The sequence below is a fragment of the Mobula hypostoma genome, chromosome 7 (genome assembly GCF_963921235.1).
Source record: "Mobula hypostoma chromosome 7, sMobHyp1.1, whole genome shotgun sequence".
NCBI classification, from domain to species: domain Eukaryota; kingdom Metazoa; phylum Chordata; class Chondrichthyes; order Myliobatiformes; family Myliobatidae; genus Mobula; species Mobula hypostoma.
Window position 1 is genome coordinate 36,285,403 of NC_086103.1, and position 21,063 is coordinate 36,306,465.

At 40.7% G+C, this 21,063-nt stretch overlaps 1 protein-coding gene across 9 annotated transcripts in view; it reads left to right on the plus strand.

Annotated features, from left to right (window-relative positions):
• LOC134349238 (rap guanine nucleotide exchange factor 6-like) overlaps positions 1-21,063 on the plus strand; it is a 406,825-nt gene that overhangs the window by 379,784 nt on the left and 5,978 nt on the right. For 8 of the 9 annotated variants that reach the window (XM_063053253.1, XM_063053254.1, XM_063053255.1 and 5 more), the window contains 2 exons: positions 11,220-11,439; positions 13,072-13,628. In XM_063053253.1, coding sequence (XP_062909323.1) covers positions 11,220-11,439; positions 13,072-13,628 — 777 coding nt within the window. The remainder of the gene's footprint in view (positions 1-11,219; positions 11,440-13,071; positions 13,629-21,063) is intronic. The other variant, XM_063053257.1, reaches the window with a different exon arrangement.

Sequence of the window (21,063 nt, forward strand, 5' to 3'; positions counted from 1 at the left end):
TGCTCTGGCACAGGATTCGGAGGTGGTGTCGGTGAGCGGGACTGCCTCTGGCCATCTGGTGAAGCGGTCTATCATCGTTAGGAGGTACCGTGCTCCTCGCGACACTGGCAGGGGCCCCACGATATCCACATGGATGTGGTCGAACCTCCGGCGGGTGGGTTCGAACCGCTGCGGCGGAGCCTTGGTGTGCCGCTGCACCTTGGCCGTTTGGCACTGCATGCACGTTTTGGCCCATTCACTGACCTGCTTACGAAGTCCATGCCACACAAACCTGTTGGCGACCAGCTGGACGGTTGTCCTGATGGAGGGGTGCGCTAAGTTGTGAATGGACTCGAAAACCCGCCGGCGCCAGGCTGCTGGGACGACGGGGCAGGGTTGGCCGGTAGCTACGTCACATAGTAGGGTCCTCTCACCTGGGCCTACGGGGAGGTCCTGAAGCTGTAAACCGGAGACTGCAGTCCTGTAACTGGGGATCTCAGTGTCTGCCTGCTGTGCCTCTGCCAGCGCTGCATAGTCCACCCCCTGGGGCAGGGCCTGTATGGTAGGTCTGGATAGTGCGTCCGCCACGACGTTGTTCTTTCCAGAGAGATGCCGGATGTTCGTCGTGTACTCGGAGATGTAGGACAGATGTCGCTGCTGGCGGGACGACCAGGGGTCGGACACCTTAGTGAACGCAAAGGTAAGCGGTTTGTGGTCTGTGAACGCGGTGAAGGGCCTACCTTCTAAGAAGTACCTGAAATGCCAGATTGCCAGGTATAGTGCCAATAGCTCCCGGTCAAAAGCACTGTATTTGAGTTCGGGTGGTCGTAGGTGTTTGCTGAAGAACGCCAGGGGTTGCCAGCGACCCTCGATGAGTTGTTCCAGCACTCCACCGACCACTGTGTTGGATACGTCCACCGTGAGGGCAGTAGGAACGTCCGTTCTGGGGTGCACTAGCATCGCGGCGTTTGCTAAGGCTTCTTTGGTTTTAACGAAAGCAGTTGCGGCCTCTTTGTCCCAGGTAATGTCCTTGCCCTTACCCGACATCAGGGTGAACAGGGGGCGCATGGTTCGGGCTGCTGAGGGGAGGAAACGGTGGTAAAAATTCACCATACCCACGAATTCCTGCAAGCCTTTGATTGTGTTGGGTCGGGGGAAGTGGCGGACCGCGTTTACCTTGGCGGGCAGCAGGGTTGCCCTGTCTTTAGTAATCCTGATGGTGTGGAGTCCGAACTGGCATTTGGCTGGATTGATTGTAAGGCCGAATTCACTCAGGCGGGTGTAGAGCTGGCGGAGGTGGGACAGATGCTCCTGCCGACTACTGCTGGCTATGAGGATATCGTCCAAATAGATGAATGCAAAGTCCAGGTCGCGTCCCACCACGTCCATTAGCCGCTGGAAAGTCTGTGCGGCATTCTTCAGACCAAACGGCATTCGGAGGAATTCGAAAAGTCCGAACGGGGTGATAAGTGCTGTTTTGGGGATGTCGTCCGGATGTACAGGGATTTGATGGTATCCCCGGGCGAGATCTACCTTGGAAAAGATCCTTGCGCCGTGTAGGTTTGCTGTGAAGTCTTGAATGTGCGGCACAGGGTAGCGGTCTGGCGTTGTAGCCTCGTTCAGTCTGCGGTAGTCACCGCATGGTCTCCAGCCCCCCGTTGCCTTGGGCACCATGTGAAGGGGGGAGGCCCATGGGCTGTCGGACCGTCGTATGATCCCTAATTCCTCCATCTTCTTGAACTCCTCTTTCGCCAGTTGGAGCTTGTCCGGGGGAAGCCTTCGAGTACGGGCGTGGAGGGGTGGTCCCTGGGTCGGGATGTGGTGCTGTACTCCGTGTCTGGGCATGGTTGCCGTGAACTGCGGTGTCAATACTGATGGATTCATTGTCGGACAGCGTGATAGAGTCCAGGTGTGGGGCTGGCAACTGTGCTTCACCCCGGGAGAACGTTTGAAAAGTCTTGGCGTGGACTAATCGCTTTCCTTGCAGGTCGACCAGCAGGCTGTGGGCTCGTAGAAAATCTGGCCCCAGCAGTGGTTGGGCCACGGCGGCCAGTGTGAAGTCCCACGTGAACAGGCTGGAGCTGAACTGTAGCCGCACCGTGCGGGTGCCGTAGGTTCATATTGTGCTGCCATTAGCGGCCCTCAGGGTGGGTCCCGGTTCTCTGTTGCGGGTGTCGTAACTCGTTGGAGGTAAGACGCTGATCTCCGCTCCGGTGTCGACCAAAAAGCGGCGTCCCGACTGCTTGTCCCAGACGTACAGGAGGCTGTCCTGATGGCCAGCCACCGTAGCCATCAGCGGCGGCTGGCCCTGGCGTTTCCCGGGAATTTGCAGGGTGGTCTGCAGCGGCAGGCCTCTGTGCCCCACCGCTGGTGGTAGAAACACCATTGTTCGTTGGGCTCCTCACTCCCGTCGCCAGGTTTTGTAGGCTCTGCTGCCAGGCCTGGTCTGGTCTGCTGTTGGGCACGCGGCTTGGTGATCTGTGCGACGGATGCCCCTCTCTCTTTCCTGGCATTCCACTGCACATCTGCTCGGGCCGCCACCTCTCGGGGGTTGCTGAAATCTGCGTCGGACAGCAGCAGGCATATGTCCTCGGGCAGTTGCTCTAGGAACGCCTACTCAAACATGAGGCAGGGTTTGTGTCCTTCAGCCAGGGCCAGCATCTCGTTCATTAATGCTGACGGCGGCCTGTCTCCCAAACCATCCAGGTGCATTAAGCGGCGTGCTCGTTTGCGCCGTGAGAGTCCGAAAGTCCTTATGAGCAGGGCTTTGAATGCTGTGTATTTGCCGTCCTCCGGGGGCAACTGTATAAACTCCTCAACTTGTGCAGCAGTCTCCTGGTCGAGTGAGCTCAGCACGTAGTAGTAGCGAGTGGACTCCGAGGTTATCTGCCGAATGTGGAATTGTGCTTCTGCTTGTTCGAACCATAATTGAGGTCGCAGCGTCCAGAAGCTTGGCAGTTTTAACGAAACTGCGTGAACAGATGCAGCGTCGGTCATCTCTGGTCCAAATATCATTTGGGCCGTCGGGGTCACCAATTGTAGCGGTGTGCTACACACAGCGCTAGAATAACCACACAGAGTCGGTGAGTTAGAGTTGCGATGAAAGAGATTTATTCAAACTTCGCGGCCGGCTTTAAAGCCTTCCCGTTCCCACCCTCCCTGGGTGGGATTGCTGTGGGGAATGCATATTCCCAGACCCTTTCTGTGCGCGGGATTTTCCCCCTGCTGGTGAAGATGGCCTGGCGCCTTTTTGGGCTGGCCCTCTGCCTGCGCGCGCTGTTGTGAGCCGGTTCGTGTGTGCCAGAAAGTGGGTCGCCACAATGTTATGATATTTATGATGAATAAGGACTTACAAAAAAGCAAATTAATAGTGCTTTGGAGTATTAATAGGAATAACATTCAATAAACCAGAAAAAAGGCGTGTTCAGCAACAGCAGAATTCTGGAATATTGAACTTCACTGTACATTTAGATCAATTAATGAAAGCCACAGAGCCATTGATCGGATATCAACTTTAGTTTTTTTTTGTTTTTAGCCATTTGATCCAGAACAGATTATTTCTCATAAAGATGTTAAATTTATGGTGAAACTCTGAAGAGAGGTTTGAGATGTGCTATTGTGAAGCTTCATTCTGTTTTAACATTTGCTGGTACTAATTAGTTGTTTTCAGCTATTAATTAACAAATATTTTGTCCCATATCTTGCTGCAGTAAGGTATCTCACTGTGCATCCTGTCAGAATTGTTTCTGTACTCTTCAGTGCATGCTGAAGTAGAGCATCCGGAATCTCATTGAGCAGTGGTCTTATCTAGAGAGCCTTAACAATTAATAAACATGGAGACAACAGAAAGCGTACATTGGAATCAAAATTAGAGTCAAATCAATACAAGATACAGGATGGGATGATAAGAAATGACCATGTTTAACTTTAATTTCTGTAGCTATGTTGAATTAACAATTGAAAAGACTTGAACTGTTTGTTGTCAGACTTCATGTTGATTGGTAGGTCAATGCAAAATATCCATCTAAAATTAAGTGGAAAATAATGTCAAAGTGCCTATTGTGCAAAGCAAGTTCAAAGATTCAAGACATTCAAAGTACATTTATTATCAAATAATGTATAAATTATACATCCTTGAGATCTGTTTGCTTACAGGCAGTCACAAAGCAAAGAACCTGAAAAATCTCAGTTTTTTAAAAAGGCCAACCCCCCCTCCCACCCCCACGTGCCCACCAAGGAAGAGGGGGAAAAAAACAAACCAATCATACAAACAATAGAAACAAACAATGACAGCAGCATACAGAACCAAATTAAGTCCTTAGATCCAAATCCCTGGAGCAAGCCCAAAGCCAGTTCATCATATTAATGGGGGAAATCGCACAAAGGTCGCAGACATGAAGTACAGCAGCCAGGGACAGTCACACAGCCTTGGTGTCACGGAGAGAGGAGCCAACAGACTATCTGGGCCAGCATTTAAATTATCTGATCCACATACTAAAACCTGGGTCCCACCACGCTAAATCATTCCGGGTCTAGATTTTGCTGCCGGGGAAGTCATTCTCAACCTCTCCAAATCAGTTCAGCGTCCAAAACGATCCAACCTTGCCCAACTCTTGACATTCTGTCTTTCCAGTCTATCTGGGCCAGCACTGAGATTATCCAAACTTCATATTGTACCTGGCATTAGGACTTGGGCCTCACAGTGGGGAATCACTCTGGGCCTGGAACACACCGCCTGGCAATTCGTTTTGGACCTGGACTTCACTGCCAAAGAAGCCGTTCTCGATCTCTCCAAATTGGCTTGGCACTTAGAGCGATCCACCTGTGCACCCAAGTTAGTTGGGTGGGCATCAGAACTCTCTGTTCTGTCTTCTCCCCTCCAAATTGTCCACTCCAACCAGTCTGCTCCAACCCTAAGTGCATCGATTTTGCAGCGCACCAGCAGGGCCCATCTCTCAAGTTTGCTTTGCCCTCACTTACCTCTTCATTGTTTGACGTGATAGTTTACCACAATTTATTTCAAAAGAAGTTTTATTAATAATGTTTTTAATCGAATTCTTTTGCTTTCGAACCACCAGTAAGCCTTTGCACGTCTTCTGTAGCACCATCTTAAGCTTGAGGTTGGTTTAATGATAGAACAAAATCTGTTGATTTTCAATGCACACCAATTTCCATACTTAACCATGTGTAGATAATGTATTACCTTTTCCATTAAGGTTTACCTCATTAAAATGCAGTAAACAGTCTAAATTTAAAGAAAAACTATGAGGGTTAGTTTAGCTAATTTTTGTTTTAGACAGATTCACTTTTAATTTATGAACTTTTGTATACTAAACTGCTATTAATTACGCTATTAATCATGATAAAGGTTTAGCTTTATTTATGCAGAGTTGTTGGCAAAACAAAATAGTGTTTCAGGTGACCATTAAGATATTTTAATTTCCTGGCATTTATTTGGCAAGAATCTAAGGTATAAAGAATGGTATTCTGTTTTCTTTCTGTGTAAATAATGAGAAAAAAATTTGCATGGCTTCGACCATAGAAGTCTGTTTATCAGCCTGTTTATCACTATATCACTCAGCAGATTTATTCAGATTAGGGAAGGCATGACAGCCAAGGGGTATGTAACTTTAAGTTTCAATCTACACAGATGGTGAGACCTTGCAATTTTATCCTAGTATTTCTGAGTTCGAAGGACAAATTATTACGTGGGGTTACTATCAGATATTCTTATAGGAAGTTTGAAACTTCTTGAGAACTTCTGTGATAAAGCTGCTAACTCAAACAGCCAATTAGAAGTTGATGTCAAAATTCATTTTCAGTAATGATTGCATGCCCTAAGTATCAAATTATGATTTATAATTGTGTAGACTTATCCCAGCATCATGTTCAGAAAACGAAAAGACAACATTTCAGTGGTGCAGAAAATGATGACCTTTTCATTAGAATTTGAATTACATAATCTGTATTCTCTTTTAGGTGTTCATAAAATGTAGGTTTCAGCTGTATGATTCATAATAGGTGGCAAAAGATACTCAAAAAACATTATTATGTTTTCATTCTGTTTAATTGTTATATATACTAGACAAAAACATTTGACTGAGGCAACCTGGTATTATGACAGCTTGTGCCACAAAAAAGAAAAATGGCCTCAGAAGTTTAGGTATTTATGTTGTTGAATAAAGATTTTTTTTAACATCTTTCATCCCTTTTTCTACTAGGTTGTATTCCATTGTGGTCACAATATTCAAGTCCACCAAAAGTATCTACTTGCTCCTCTTCTCTTGCTAGTGAGGTCAGGCAGAAGAGCACTGTGGCACATACCTATGGCATAGGTGGTGTCTACTTGCAAAAGAAAATTCAGCAGATTACAGGCATGAGCGAGGTCATGAATGCTAGAAGCGAAAAAGAACATGAATCAAAGAGTAGAAAGAGAATAAGGTCGCCCTTCAGGAGATTCCGAGAAAGAAGCTCTTCCAGAGATAGACAGGTTTCATCAGACAAAAAGGAAGCAGAAGGAACTGCAGGACATGTAACAGGTGTTTCAGATAAAAGTTCTGCACCAACTGTAGGGACAAATCAAGGCAGCTCCAGCAACAACTCCAGCAGTCGAACTTTTAAATGGCTGTACCCTAAGATGATGAGGAGTAAGAGAAGGAAAACTATATGAATGTTTCTCTATCTCCTATGTATAGTGGCTTGTCTGAATAAAAGGGAAAAGAAGGAACAGCTCCTGTAAAATGTTCCTTTTGTAATAGTAGATGGAAGTGCCTTTCTTGAGACTGGCACCAAAAGTGGAGCATTTTTTCACTTGTAAGCTAATTCTAATGGAAACTTTGTGTAAGGGGGGGGTTTCTCTAAATAGCCTAGAGTTTACATATTGTAGCTATGTTTCTTCTGTCTACCTGGATGAAATGGCACTTGTGCATGAAATAGTACTGTTTCAATGAAAACAGTCAATCGTTTAGAAGCTGCTAAAACTTAAGCATTGTCATTTTATGGGGATGTGTGATATATTGAGGATGAAACTGCCTCTCAGTTTTCTAAAAACAATTGGGTTAAACTGGCATTTGCTCTTCAATATGTTAGTATATTGTTTGAATATAAAGAGCAAGTGCTAAAAGAATATTTGACTCCAAGGTTCAACATAGCATAGTATGCTATCTGATTATGTACTATCTAACCAAGTATGACTATAATAACCAGAGAGAATTTTTTTTTAATCCATTTTCCCCTTCACAGCAACCTTGCTTCCACTACTTCCTGACTTGGGTAAAAAGGCCATTTAGCAGCCTGCTTCCTCCCAAGCTGAATTGTTGTCTTTATTCACTGAGACACCACGGAAGCACTGGAGCTTTCCAATCAAGTATAATGCCATGTCTAATGGTAACATTTTTTTTCCCTAAAAGAAGGGTGAATATGAATTTGATTTGATTTTTTTGGAAGCCACGCACAATAAATTTCTGCATAGTTCTTTTCAGATGAGAAAAAGTTTCGCTGGACTGGCTGGCAATTCTGATAGTGCTGCTCAATCACCTGCCCCAAACCTAATTATAATTCAAAATTAGGCATGATGCATCATACAAATAGACTCTTCCATCATTTACACCCATTAAGATTTTACATCTGTGACAGAGCTTAATTTGTTGAAGTTATTTCTCCAATTTTTGTGCTTCTTGACAGTCAGTTTTATTTTTGAACTATTTCATTAACAAGTAGTATTCACTCAATACATCCATCCTATATTATAATAGAAATATCTCAAAGAAAAGAATATTGTACTGTCAACAATGGATTGACCATGTGCAGGACTCACTCAATTATAGTATACCTAGTATAATCACTGTTGTCCTGTTGTACCAAAGTCCAGAGTGTAATTTTAATCTTGTCTATTGTAGCCTTGGGGTACTAAATTATTTTTGTACACTCTGCTTTTAGACTATTATGTCACCTACTAAAATTTTTCTGTGTAAATTTTAAATGCTAAATATTATAGTGGTATGATGCCTGCTTGCTGGAGTCTTTAACTTAGGATCCCTTTTCACTTCAAGAAGCAAGTCTAATGGGGTTGATAATATGGAAAACTGTCTTTTTTCACACTGGTTAGTTATTTTGGAATTTATGTACATAGTTGAAGCAAGTGTTGAATGTAAGAATTTCCCTAACTACTCCACATATTAGTTGCAAATGAGTTTTTGCACATGGTCAAGAAGTTACATGAGTTTATGTCAACTGTTGGTTCATAAAAACTTTCAGTTAAAGATTATTTTGGGAACACAAATGTGAATTTCGATTTGAGGAACACTGTTGAAATAAGGTAGAGATAGCTTTATTCTGGAATGATCTTAATGGCAGTTATAATCTGAACATCTTGTTCGATTTCCTTAACTGAGGGATTACAGAGACCACAATTCAAACTCCAATGTAGTAGCTGGAATAAATTAAATTAAAATTAATTAAATGATGAACATGAAGCAGTTTGATCATCGTATGACCTATCAGTTCATTAAACAACTTGAAGGAGAGAAATATGAAATCCTTATCCTGTTGTTCAGTATGTGATTCCAGATCCAATGTAGTTACCTTTTGAAATAGCCTAGCAACATACTTTCATTACATCCATCTGGGACTGGCCAAGAGGATTTGTCAGCAATTTGAATAAATGAATTTAGGAAAAAAACATTTCTTAGAAGTGCATGAGTTGGCAGATTTTGCTAGCTCTAGTACTTTGGCCCCATCCTTATAGATTTTTACATCCCTGAAGAAGGACATTAAACTGAAGTTAGATGCTGCAAAATCTAAATGCCAACAGCCTGTACTGGATTCTAGTGGAAAACAATTAAAGTCAATATGTAGGCTTTGGTGATAATATGTATAGAATATTCCAGAGTAGGAATGTAAAGTGGAAAGAGCTTATTAACTTTATTATGAACATTACAATAACTGCAAGTTTTTTGTCTGAATATGGCAATTTCACTTCTTGTGGCTGTGTATTAAAAATAAGATTAGCTTTCCTGGCCGCCTCTTTACCTTTACTACAACACTGTTCTTTATTGGGCTCCACAACATGTATCATATACAGTGTATTATTCCTGTGCTTTTTGGTTTGTGTAGAATCCTTTTAAGTGGTTTATAAGATTTAATTCCTACATCAGCACATAAGTTTTTCCCCACATTTTGGCAATAGTGCTTATAGACATAAACCAAATGATTGAACACACTCAAATGGAAGTAAAGTTATTCTAGTTAATCATAAACACAAGAGATTCTGCAGATGCTGGAAATCCAGAGTGACACACACAAAGTGCTGGAGGAATTCAGCAGGCCAGATGGCATCTATGGAAATGAATAAATAGTTGACATTTTAGACTGAGATGTCAACTGTATATTTGAGCCTACACGTCAATTCCTGAAAGGACACCTGATGAAGGATCTCAGCCCAAAGCTTTGGCTGTTTATTCATTTCCATGTATGCTGCCTGATCTGCTGAGTTTATGTGTATTACTCCAGTTGAAATTTTTTTTTTGTGTAAGATGCTGTCAATTATGTAAAACTTCCTGAAAAATGAGTAGCTTTACTTATGAACATCTGCAATCTTTCTACTGATCAATATTTTTCATTACACTTTCAAAACTAAGGTGAGCAGTAAAAGTTAGTTTTGCGAGAAACATCCACATTCTGAAAATTGAAAAAACAATAACGTATATTATGGATCATTGCAAAATACTAAGCCTGTATCAGGTAGATCTGCAGACTTACTATAATGTTTTCCTGCACCTTCTGTCATTACCTTAACATAGAATAGTACAGCACAGTACAGGCTCTTCGGCCCACAATGTTGTGCCGACCCTCAAACCCTGCCTCCCATATAAGCCACCTTAAATTCCTCCATATACCGGTCTAGTAGTCTCTTAAATTTCACTAGTGTATCTGCCTCCACCACTGACTCAGGCAGTGCATTCCATGCACCAACCACTTTCTGAGTAAAAAACCTTCCTCTAATATCCCCCATGAACTGTTGTGAATGCCAGTTTGTAATAATTCAAGTTGTGTTTGAAATTGCTTTAAACACTACTTTTTTTCAAAGATTGTGAAATTGTGGTTACAATTATAGATAAGACAAGAAAAGGTGGATTAAGGTCAGGTAAACTGCAGCAATTTCTAAAATCTGAAGTATGACCTAATACCATCTACTTTTTAGTTTAATGGAGGCAAGACGGGGGTACGGAGTAATTCAGTCCTAGGAAGTATTGTGAATTTTCTTGCGTATTAAGTCTGACTAGCTTGATATTCCAAGTCTCGTTCAAAGTGGATGAGAACAACTTTGAATGAAAATTATCTATGTGGCAATAAAAAGAGAAAACACATACAAGAAGTGTTCTTGGTGGAGATAAAAGTAGGATTAGATGTATTAGTGGTACTTTGCACAGAGCTGGTTGTGTGTGTGTGTTGGGGGGGGGGTACACCAGCTTTCCATGTTAGCTGCTTCCTTACCTTTAGGCACCTACTCTTTCCCCCAAGTTCTCACTAACAATAGGCTCATTTTATACAACACACATAAAGGTTGCTGGTGGAACGCAGCAGGCCAGGCAGCATCTCTAGGAAGAAGTACAGTCGACGTTTCAGGCCGAGACCTTTCGTCAGGACTAACTGAAAGAACAGCTAGTAAGAGATTTGAGAGGGGGAGGGGGAGATCAGAAATGATAGGAGAAGACAGGAGGGGGAGGGATAGAGTCAAGAGGTGGACAGTTGATTGGCAAAAGGGATATGAGAGGGCTCATTTTATACTTGGCCCTTTTCTTTATAACATCCTCCACTAGCCTCCACCTCCCAAATGGAAGCTAGCTTTGCCAATAAGACATCTTATTGGCATCCTGTCAAAACGGGGAAGAAGTGTCCTTCAGTGCAAACACTCCATGGTAAACTGGGAATATGGAATTCCAGGTTTCCTAAATGAAACGTATCCCAGTTCCTATCCACTGTTTTCAGTCTTGTTTAGAAAACTCCTATCAGTAGCAGAGACAATCCATCTCTTAATAATTGATGAGTTATTGTAAGTGACCAGAGCAATTTGATTGTTTTTAACTGTAAGTGCACAAACCTTAACCTGTCCAATCTTATTAATCTGATGGTTACTCCAGTACTTCCCCATACTCTACAAAAAAGATAATTGTAGTATCAAACATGCATCTTGAAAGCAAATGGATGATTTTATTCTTATATTTTATGTTTAATTTTAGTCCTGGCTCCAATCACAAGAATTGACAATTTCTCCGACTCAAGTCACAGTGAGATCTCATCACGTTCCAGCATTGTCAGCAATTGCTCTGTTGATTCCATGTGCATTGCTATGCAGGATGAGAGATGTTTGTCGCAGTCAATCAGTGTCCCAGATGCAGCAGAACCAGCTGGAGGGAGAAACGTACAACAGGCTAACAAATCTACACAACCCAATGCAAGGTAAGATCAGTAAGAGGCTTTTATTTATGTAGCACAACTCAGTTTGATTTTTTGACATTCTCTATCCCACTGACTCTAGAACATTACTTTTGCACATAATCAAGAATGAGATAAGTCAACTTTTTTTGGGGCACACAAAAAAATGAGGGCTTCAGTGATTGGTCTGAAAAGTAAATGAATGAGATGAATTTATTAGTATGAATTTCTTCTCAGCATTTAGACAAAATAAGACATTTTTTAAAAGATTTCCTTTCATTGTAGGTCTTAAGGCAATGGTAAGATAAACAAAAAAAATGTCATTTTTGAAATTTCTGAAATTGATGGAGGATCACAGGTAGTGACTCTCAACCTCAATCAAATGACAGCTGTCTCATTCTTGAATGTTAGATTTCGTCAGAACTTTTAATTTGAATTATTTATTAGTAGATAATTCATATTGGTCTATGAGACTTATTTGCATTTGGTGTGACTTTTCCTCTGCGGGACTGCATCAAAAGAGTAGCTAGAAATTATTTATTTGTAAACTATTCTGTCAACTGAGTCACCAGTCTACCATTCTTTTGGTAATTTGTTTTGGATCACTTGATGTCAACTTGTTATCACTCTCCAGTCCTCCATAACAAAAAGAAAAGAAAGCACCTTAGATAGACAGAAAACAACTTTGAAATGTTATTTTGTACACTATAGACTATATTCATCGAAGGTAACATAAGCAGTGGTATTTAGTTTAGTTTATTTGTCTTTTTTGCATTTGTTATAATGTGTTTATTCTCATTTATCAAAGGTACGATGAGTAGTCTCATGGTCTAATTACTAACATGATTTACTTGTTTATAAATACATTTAAGTAAAATATCTGAATGTTATGTCATAGATATTCATTGTTAAATTTGTAAGTTTATTTTGAAACTCACACTAGTCATAATTGCGTAGCATGACCACCATCACATTTGAGATCTACTGTACATGGGATAATTGAGGACAGAATTGTGATAATTTCATCACCGTTCTTCACAACATTACATAAAACACGTTGATATCATTTTGCAACTTTGTGTAACTCGCTCTTCTGTACAGTATTTAAAATGGATTTCAAATTAATCATATGCCCCATATTTTATGATAATTATTTTTAGTCATATTATTAGTCAATGGTGAGAGAGAAACTTGGTGATTAGGTTAAGAATGGGTAACTGAGAGCAAACTAATGGCTTTGGTTGATCCTCTTTCTGAACAAAGTTAGACGCAAAATGAACTAACTTCATTCTGTGACATCTGTACAATGTCCATTGCCAAATGCAATATATCCACTATTAGTAATCTGTTATTCAGTTTAAGTAACCTTAATGAAGTAAATTAAAGATGAATTTTAAAATCCAGTTTTTTTCACAGGGATCAGGAATAAATGTTTATTTTAAGGCATTTCATTGACATCAGAGTTCCATCTCACCACTTTTCCCTCTTGTCTATCCCTTCCCTCATTGTTTCAATGAGGTGAAAATTATTACTTTTGAAAGTTCCCCAATTCTACAAAACAATTGGGGAATCTGGGTTTTATCCATAAATGGTTAATCACCAACAAGGCTAAAAATTGGTCAACCATAATAGTGACACATTTGTTTTCCCCTTCAGTTCTTCTGTAATTTTAAGTACTGAAAAGCGAGGGTGCCTGGTTATGGAAACAGCAGTCACATCTTCAAGTAATGAAGAGTTGGCCCGCGAACACTATGATCACATCTCAATTGATGCAGCGGACAGTGGCCGTGGAAGCTGGACTTCATGCTCCAGCAACTCCCATGACAACATCCAGACAATTCAAACTCAGAAAAACTGGGACCTACTAAATGCTTCTAAATATACTCATACTTTAGATGGACCAGTTGCAGAAATTGAACTGACAGAATCTTGGACCACAGGCTGTCACTTATACTCTGGAGACCTGACTAAAAGCCCTAGTCCGATTCAGTCTAAAGACAGCATTGAATGTGTTCATTCCAGGGAAAGCTGGATGCCTTCAACATATTCCCACTTGGACAAGTTTGAAAGAGACTGTGGAACCGTAAACCGAGTAGGATTGCCTGAGGCTACAGCTGAAACACCTGGGCGCAGTGAGAATGTTTCAAATTCTAAACCAAACATTGACCCCTCTTGCAAAGCTGTCACTTCAAGCACAGAAAAGGGTCTCATAGGTAAGAAAAGTAATATGTAAATATCTGACATTCATACTGTAAGTCAGATGTAAAGTGATAACATTGGTTGTTATGTATTAAGAATGCCAGGTTGGCATGGGTCAGAAACAGCATACATGAACACTGTGGTTAATTATACCAGCCGCTTACTATTACTTTTGAGATTATATCAGGGCGTTCCAGTTTGTCTGACTAGAGGAGTGGTGACCTTAATTTTTGTTGTGCAATTGTGAAATAGACAGTGCAGATTTCCTATGTTTTTGTTCCCTTTCTCAACTGTATTTTATGGAGAATGTAGAAGAGATCAAATGCTAGTTTTTCAGTGCAATTTATGGCTACCTTATTTTGTTTAATTTTCTGAGTTTTCTTAAAATAAGAATTTTGCTCCCACATATCAAGTCTGAAGTAGTACATCCCTATGCACATTCTCTATTGCACCCCAGATGATGTGAAACTTACAAATTGGTCCTGAAAGGGTAGCATACAATTGTGCAGGAGAACTAATTAAAATGGGCAATGGCTCAAAAGGCAAAAAAGGTGTCCTTGTTGCTGCTACTGGGATTATTTGCATCTTTCTCCTTGAGCATGTTGACTCTTGTCAAGGTCTAGTTACAGTTCACTAATATTTTGAATATGTGAACCTTTACTGTGGATAATAATAGGCTCTTTAGCCATGGGAAAGTATCCAAGGCAGGAGTAAAGCTGTTTTCATAGATTTCCGTAGAGATCTTATTTTCCATAGATGGACAATTTCCAACTTTGGCCTCTAATGTGATTCTTTAAGATATTTAATTGTTTCAAAATACATTATCTGCAGTACAGAGCTATTTTAAAATGCATTTTAACGTTACATCCATCAATTAACAAATGAGTTTAACATTGGTAGCAGATATACAATAAATATATTGAAAGTATTTAGACTTGATGAAACATCTGGAATGATTTGGTTTTACACTTCAAAAAAAAATAGTTATGGAGTTATTGTAGATAAAAGGAAAAAGATTTCACAGTTGACTTTAGAGCATGGAATGATCCTACAAGGACAAGTTACATACTGTGGATGCCAACTCTTGAAAAAAGAAGAATGCCAGGATAAGTATTAAAATTATGGAAGTTTTAGACCTGTGCACACTTCTTGTCATGGATAACATATTAAAGCACAAAATGCTATGCTTAAAGATTAAAGAACAGGAAAATAGCGCTTGAATGAATGAGCATTTTCCTTTATAGAAACTAATAGGGTGAAAGGTGTATGGAAAGATCACCCATAGATGAAATAGGAAAGGAGCTTTCAATAATCTCCTCTACCCTGCAGGTAGAATGAATCTTATGTACCAATTGAAATTTGTTCAAAATAAATTTATTATTAAAGTACATATATGTCACCTTATACAACCCTGAGATTCATTTTCTTGTGGGCAATCTCAGTAAATACGACAAACACAAATGAATCAATGGAAGACCATACCCAACAGGATGGACAGCAACCAATGAACAAAAAAACTACGCAAATACAAAAAGGAGAAAAAATAATAATAGATAATTAAGTAATAAATATAGAGAACATGAGATGAAGATTCCTTGAAAGTAATTCCATACGTTGTGGGAACAGTTCAGTGAATTGATTATGGGGAGCAAGGACATGGCAGACCAATTGAATAATTACTTTGATTCTGTCTTCACTAAGGAGGACATAAATAATCTTCTGGAAATAGTAGGGGACAGAGGGTCCAGTGAGATGGAGGAACTGAGGGAAATACATGTTAGTAGGGAAGTGGTGTTAGGTAAATTGAAGGGATTAAAAACAGATAAATCCCCAGGGCCAGATGGTCTGCATCCCAGAGTGCTTAAGGAAGTAGCCCAAGAAATAGTGGATGCATTAGTAATAATTTTTCAAAACTCTTTAGATTCTGGACTAATTCCTGAGGATTGGAGGGTGGCTAATTTAACCCCACTTTTTAAAAAAGGGAGTGAGAGAGAAACCAGGGAATTATAGACCGGTTAGCCTAACATCGGTGGTGGGGAAACTGTTAGAGTCAGTTATCAAAGATGTGATAACAGCACATTTGGAAAGTGGTGAAATCATCGGACAAAGTCAGCATGGATTTGTGAATTCGTCATAGAATTTTTTGAGCATGTAACTAGTAGAGTGGATAGAGGAGAACCAGTGGATGTGGTATATTTGGATTTTCAAAAGGCTTTTGACAAGGTCCCACACAGGAGATTAGTGTGTAAACTTAAAGCACACGGTATTGGGGGTAAGGCATTGATGTGGATAGAGAATTGGTTGGCAGACAGGAAGCAAAGAGTGGGAATAAACGGGACCTTTTCAGAATGGCAGGCAGTGACTAGTGGGGTACTGCAAGGCTCAGTGCTGGGACCCCAGTTGTTTACAATATATATTAATGACTTGGATGAGGGAATTAAATGCAGCATCTCCAAGTTTGCGGATGACATGAAGCTGGGCGGCAGTGTTAGCTGTGAGGAGGATGCAGGGTGACTTGGATAGGTTAGGTGAGTGGACAAATTCATGGCAGATGCAATTTAATGTGGATAAATGTGAAGTTATCCACTTTGGTGGCAAAAACAGGAAAACAGATTATTATCTGAAGGTGGCCGATTAGGAAAAGGGGAGGCGCAACGAGACCTGGGTGTCATTATACACCAGTCATTGAAAGTGGGCATGCAGGTACAGCAGGCGGTGAAAAAGGTGAATGGTATGCTGGCATTTATAGCGAGAGGATTTGAGTACAGGAGCAGGGAGGTACTACTGCAGTTGTACAAGGCCTTGGTGAGACCACACCTGGAGTATTGTGTGCAGTTTTGGTCCCCTAATCTGAGGAAAGACATCCTTTCCATAGAGGGAGTACAAAGAACGTTCACCAGATTGATTCCTGGGATGGCAGGACTTCCATATGATGAAAGACTGGATGAACTAGGCTTATACTCGTTGGAATTTAGAAGATTGAGGGGGGATCTGATTGAAACGTATAAAATCCTGAAGGGATTAGACAGGCTAGATGCAGGAAGATTGTTCCCGATGTTGGAGAAGTCCAGAACGAGGGGTCACAGTTTGAGGATAAAGGGGAAACCTTTTAGGACCGAGATTAGGAAAAACTTCTTCACACAGAGAGTGGTGAATCTGTGGAATTCTCTGCCACAGGAAACAGTTGAGGCCAGTTCATTGGCTATATTTAAGAGGGAGTTAGATATGGCCCTTGTGGCTAAGGGGATCAGGGGGTATGGAGGGAAGGTTGGTGCAGGGTTCTGAGTTGGATGATCAGCCATGATCATACTGAATGGCGGTGCAGGCTCGAAGGGCCAAATGGCCTACTCCTGCACCTATTTTCTATGTTTCTATGGGGTGAGTGAAGTTATCTCCTTTGGTTCAAAAGCCTAATGATATTGTTGAACTAGGAAGTATTAAGATATGAGTATATGAATTAGGAGAACAAATAAGGCTTTATCATTTAAAAATATCATCAGTAAAGCTTCTGAAAAGATATATGATTAAATGAAGCTTCCCATCCGTACTCAGCAGGAAGAAGGATATGGAGGCTGGAGAGTTGAGAGGGATTTGCTGACATTCAGAAACACGGCTGTTTCAGGAAGGAGGAAATGCTAAGCATATTGCAGCTTATTGAGGTGGATATATCCCCAGGGCATGACAGGTTCAATCACAGATTGATAAGTGAAGCAAGGGAAGAAATAGTTATGTTTCTGACAGAGATTTTTGCATCTTCGTTTAGTGCAGCTGACCTGTCAGCAGAAATGCAATTAACAGAAGATGAATGAGACAGAAGAGAGATTAAAAAAAAGAAAATGAAATGACAATAGGAAATAGGAGAAACACTCATCAGGACAGTCCGGAGAATCTAGGAGAAAAAGTTTCAGGACTGAGGTATTTTAAGCATCTGCAGTTTTTTGGTTTTCATTTACGTACAAAAAGATGCTTAAATTGCAGCCTAGAAATCTGAAATAAAAGTAATTAATGAAATATCAAGCAGGACCTGGCAGCATCTACTGGTAGAAGCAAAACTGCCTTTCTGACCTTGCATCAGAATGACCAATTATGGTACAAACTGGATAGGCTGGTTATCTGAAGTAGTTGAATTCAATGTTGAGACCAAACCTAGGCTGAAGGTAAAATGCTGCTCCTCAAGCTTATATTAGGGTTCGCTGGAACCATGTAAAAGACCAAAGACTGAGATCAGAGTGGAATGGAGAATTAAAATTGAAGTTTGGATGATCACTTCATTCTAAGCAAAGGTCTTTTACAAAGTAGTCACCTAGTCTATGTTTGGCTGAAGTTATTTAAGCTATCCATCCTCTCTCAACAAGCACATGTAAATCTGTGCAATAAGTTCCTCTTGATCTCCACCCTATCACAGGCATTCCCTTTGTGCTGTTCACCCACCCTCTCTTTTTGTGCAACTTAAAGCTTGTTTGTTTATTGCATGAAATGTTAACTTTGAACTGGATTGTGCAGAGAAGTGCTTTGGGGCTAGTGACAATAATTTTCTTAGTTTTAAAGTAATTATGGAAGCAGTAGTCCTAAATTGTGTAACGCTAATTTTTTTGGAGTTAGATAAGAGCTTGGAAAGGTTGATTGGGAGAGGCTATTAGCAAGTAAAAGGGGGAATATCAAGTGATGAGACTCTGGTTAGGGAAAAGGAGGAGGCGTATCTCATGTTTAGGCATCTAGGAGCAAGTGAGTCCTTTGAGGAATATAATGGCTGAAGGAAATTTAAAAAAGGTCAAAACAGAGACATGATATATAAGGTAAAGGAGAATCCTAAATTGATTGATACCTATATGAAGAACAAAAGATTAATGAGTGAGGGAGACCCCTAAAGGATCAGTGTGGTAATCCATGTGTGGAGCACATGCAGAGGGCGATCTTGAATGAATACTACCTGTCTATATTTACTGTTGTGAAAGGCATAGAAACGGATATGTTGATCGAGGTGTATGTGAGGATGTTGTGTTAAGCAAGGAAAGAAATTGCTAGGGCACCAGCATAGCATTTTTGTATCTTAGCCACTGATGAAGTACCAGAAGACTTGGAGGATGGATAATATTGTGTCTTTATTTAAGAAAGTCTGCTAGGACAAACCAGAGATGTACAGATCAGTAAATTTAAAGCAATGGTGGGTAATTTACTGGAAGGGATTTTGGGAAACAACATGGGGTTGTACGAGGAAAAGGGACTGTTTAGGGATAGTCATTATGCCTTTGTTTGTGTGAAATGATGCCTCATAAATTTGACTGAGTTTTCTTGAAAATTACCAAGAGAATTGACAAGGGCAAGAGAATGATAGACATTGTATGTCTTTGACAAGGTTCCACAGAGTAGGGTGGTTCAGGAGGTTAAAGGGCATGAGATTCAGAGTAAGCTAGCGAATTGATTACAAGTTGGCTTGGTGGCAGGAGGTGGAGGATTGCTTGTCAGTCGGAGGATTCTGAACAGTGATGTGCAGCAGAGGTTGATGCTGGGTGCCTTGTTGATTGTCATACTGTATATGCTAAAGACATGGATGAGAACGTAGGTGACAGGATTAGTAAGAGTGCAAATACACCCAAAATACCGAAGGAGGTTGCCTAACACTGTGACAAGATATAGATCAGTTACAATAGTAAGCAACAAAACAGTAGATGGAATTTAACTCAGGTAATTGTGAAGTTATGCATTTTAGGAAGTTAAGCCAAGACAGACGTACAGTGAATAGCATGGCCCTGGGGAGTGTTATTGAACAAAGAGACTTTGGCGCCTAAGTACATAATTCCCTGAACATGGAGAGGAAGGCTTACAGTATGAATGCTTACCTTCATAGGCATTGACATAGAGAATAAGAGTTGAGATGTCACGTTACATTTGTGAAAAACATTACTTGTACAGCTCCTGGAGTATTGTGTGCAGTTATGGTTACCATTCTGTAGGAAGAATGTGATTTTATCTAGAGAGGGTGCAGGAAAGATTCACAGGGACAGTTCTTAGACTAGAGGGCTTAAGTTGTAAGGAAAGATTAGATAGGCTGGAACTGATTTCCGTGGAATAGTGAAGGCCTCATCTAGGTATGACCTCAAATAGGTTTCTAAATTTATGAGAAGCATAGATAGTGACAGCCATTTCCCCCGTTTCCCCCCTCTCCCCCCCCCACGGAAGTTGAATCTCAAACTAGAGGATACGTGTTTAAATGAGGAGAAAAATTAAAAGGGGATCTGAAGGGGAGGATTTTCACACAAAGGGTGGAGGTATGTAGAGCGAGCTCCCAGGGGTGGTGATGGGAGCAGATAGTTTAAAAGGCATTTGAAAACTTTCTCTTTCCCTTTAAAATTTTAGAGGGATTTGTGACAAATTCTGGTAAATTGGATTAGTTTAAATGTGGATCTCGTTTGGAGTTTTCATTATGCGTAACTCTGTGAATCTATTGTTTTATTTTGAGTGTCTTTATTGTTTTTCTTAATTTTCCAGTTTTTAAGTAGCTATGGAATATTTTTGAATGTTAGAAATGTTCAATTTTTTGCAGTGCGTTAAGCCAAGGTGTTATTTAGCAGGTTGTTAGTGTTTGTTCTAGTTATTGTGGGGGTGTAGCTTGCCATTACCTCAGCACCCCCATGATAGGATTGTTGCACAAGTGGCCAACTTTGTCTAAAAAAAAATTCCCATGCTGAAATCAAATAACAAATATGATTTATAAGCAAGCTTGGTACACCAAATTTTAAAATCCTGAACTATATTTTATCTGTAGATAGCTGGCAGTGAAGCATAGGACAGTAATTTATTCAGTTCTCTTTAGTAACATCATTCTTGCTATTTGAAGTTTATAGTTTTGTTTACGGCATGTATGTAAGTGTGCATCTGGAATACTCTGGAGAACGTGCCAATAAAGCTGAAAGGTAAAGAGATGATTATGTCATTGGGTATAACATAGTGTTATGCCACTTGATATATCACAATATAACAACAGTCAATTGTTCAGTTGTAGGAATGGTAAGATAGTATACATTATAATACTGGTTAGAAGGGGTTGGGTGGCTCTGTTGGTTAAAAAAATGAATTCAAATCCTTAGCAAGAAATTACATAGGATCAAAAAGTGTAGAATCCTCTGGATAGAGTAAAAAGACCCTGATGGGAGTTATATACAGGCTTCCAAATGGTAGCCAGGATGTAGGATGCAGGAGATAGAAAAGGCATAAAGGCAGTGTTACAGTAATCATGGGAGACTTCAATATTCAGGTAGACTGGTAAAATCAGATTGACACTGGATCCCAAGGGCGGGAATTTCTAGAATGCCTACAAAATGGTGTTTTAGAATAGCTTGTGGTCGAGCGCAAAAGGAAAAAGGAAATTCTGGATTTGGTGTTGTGCAATGAACCAGATTTGATTAGTGAGCTTAAGGCAAAGAACTCTTGGTAGGCAGTGATCGTAAT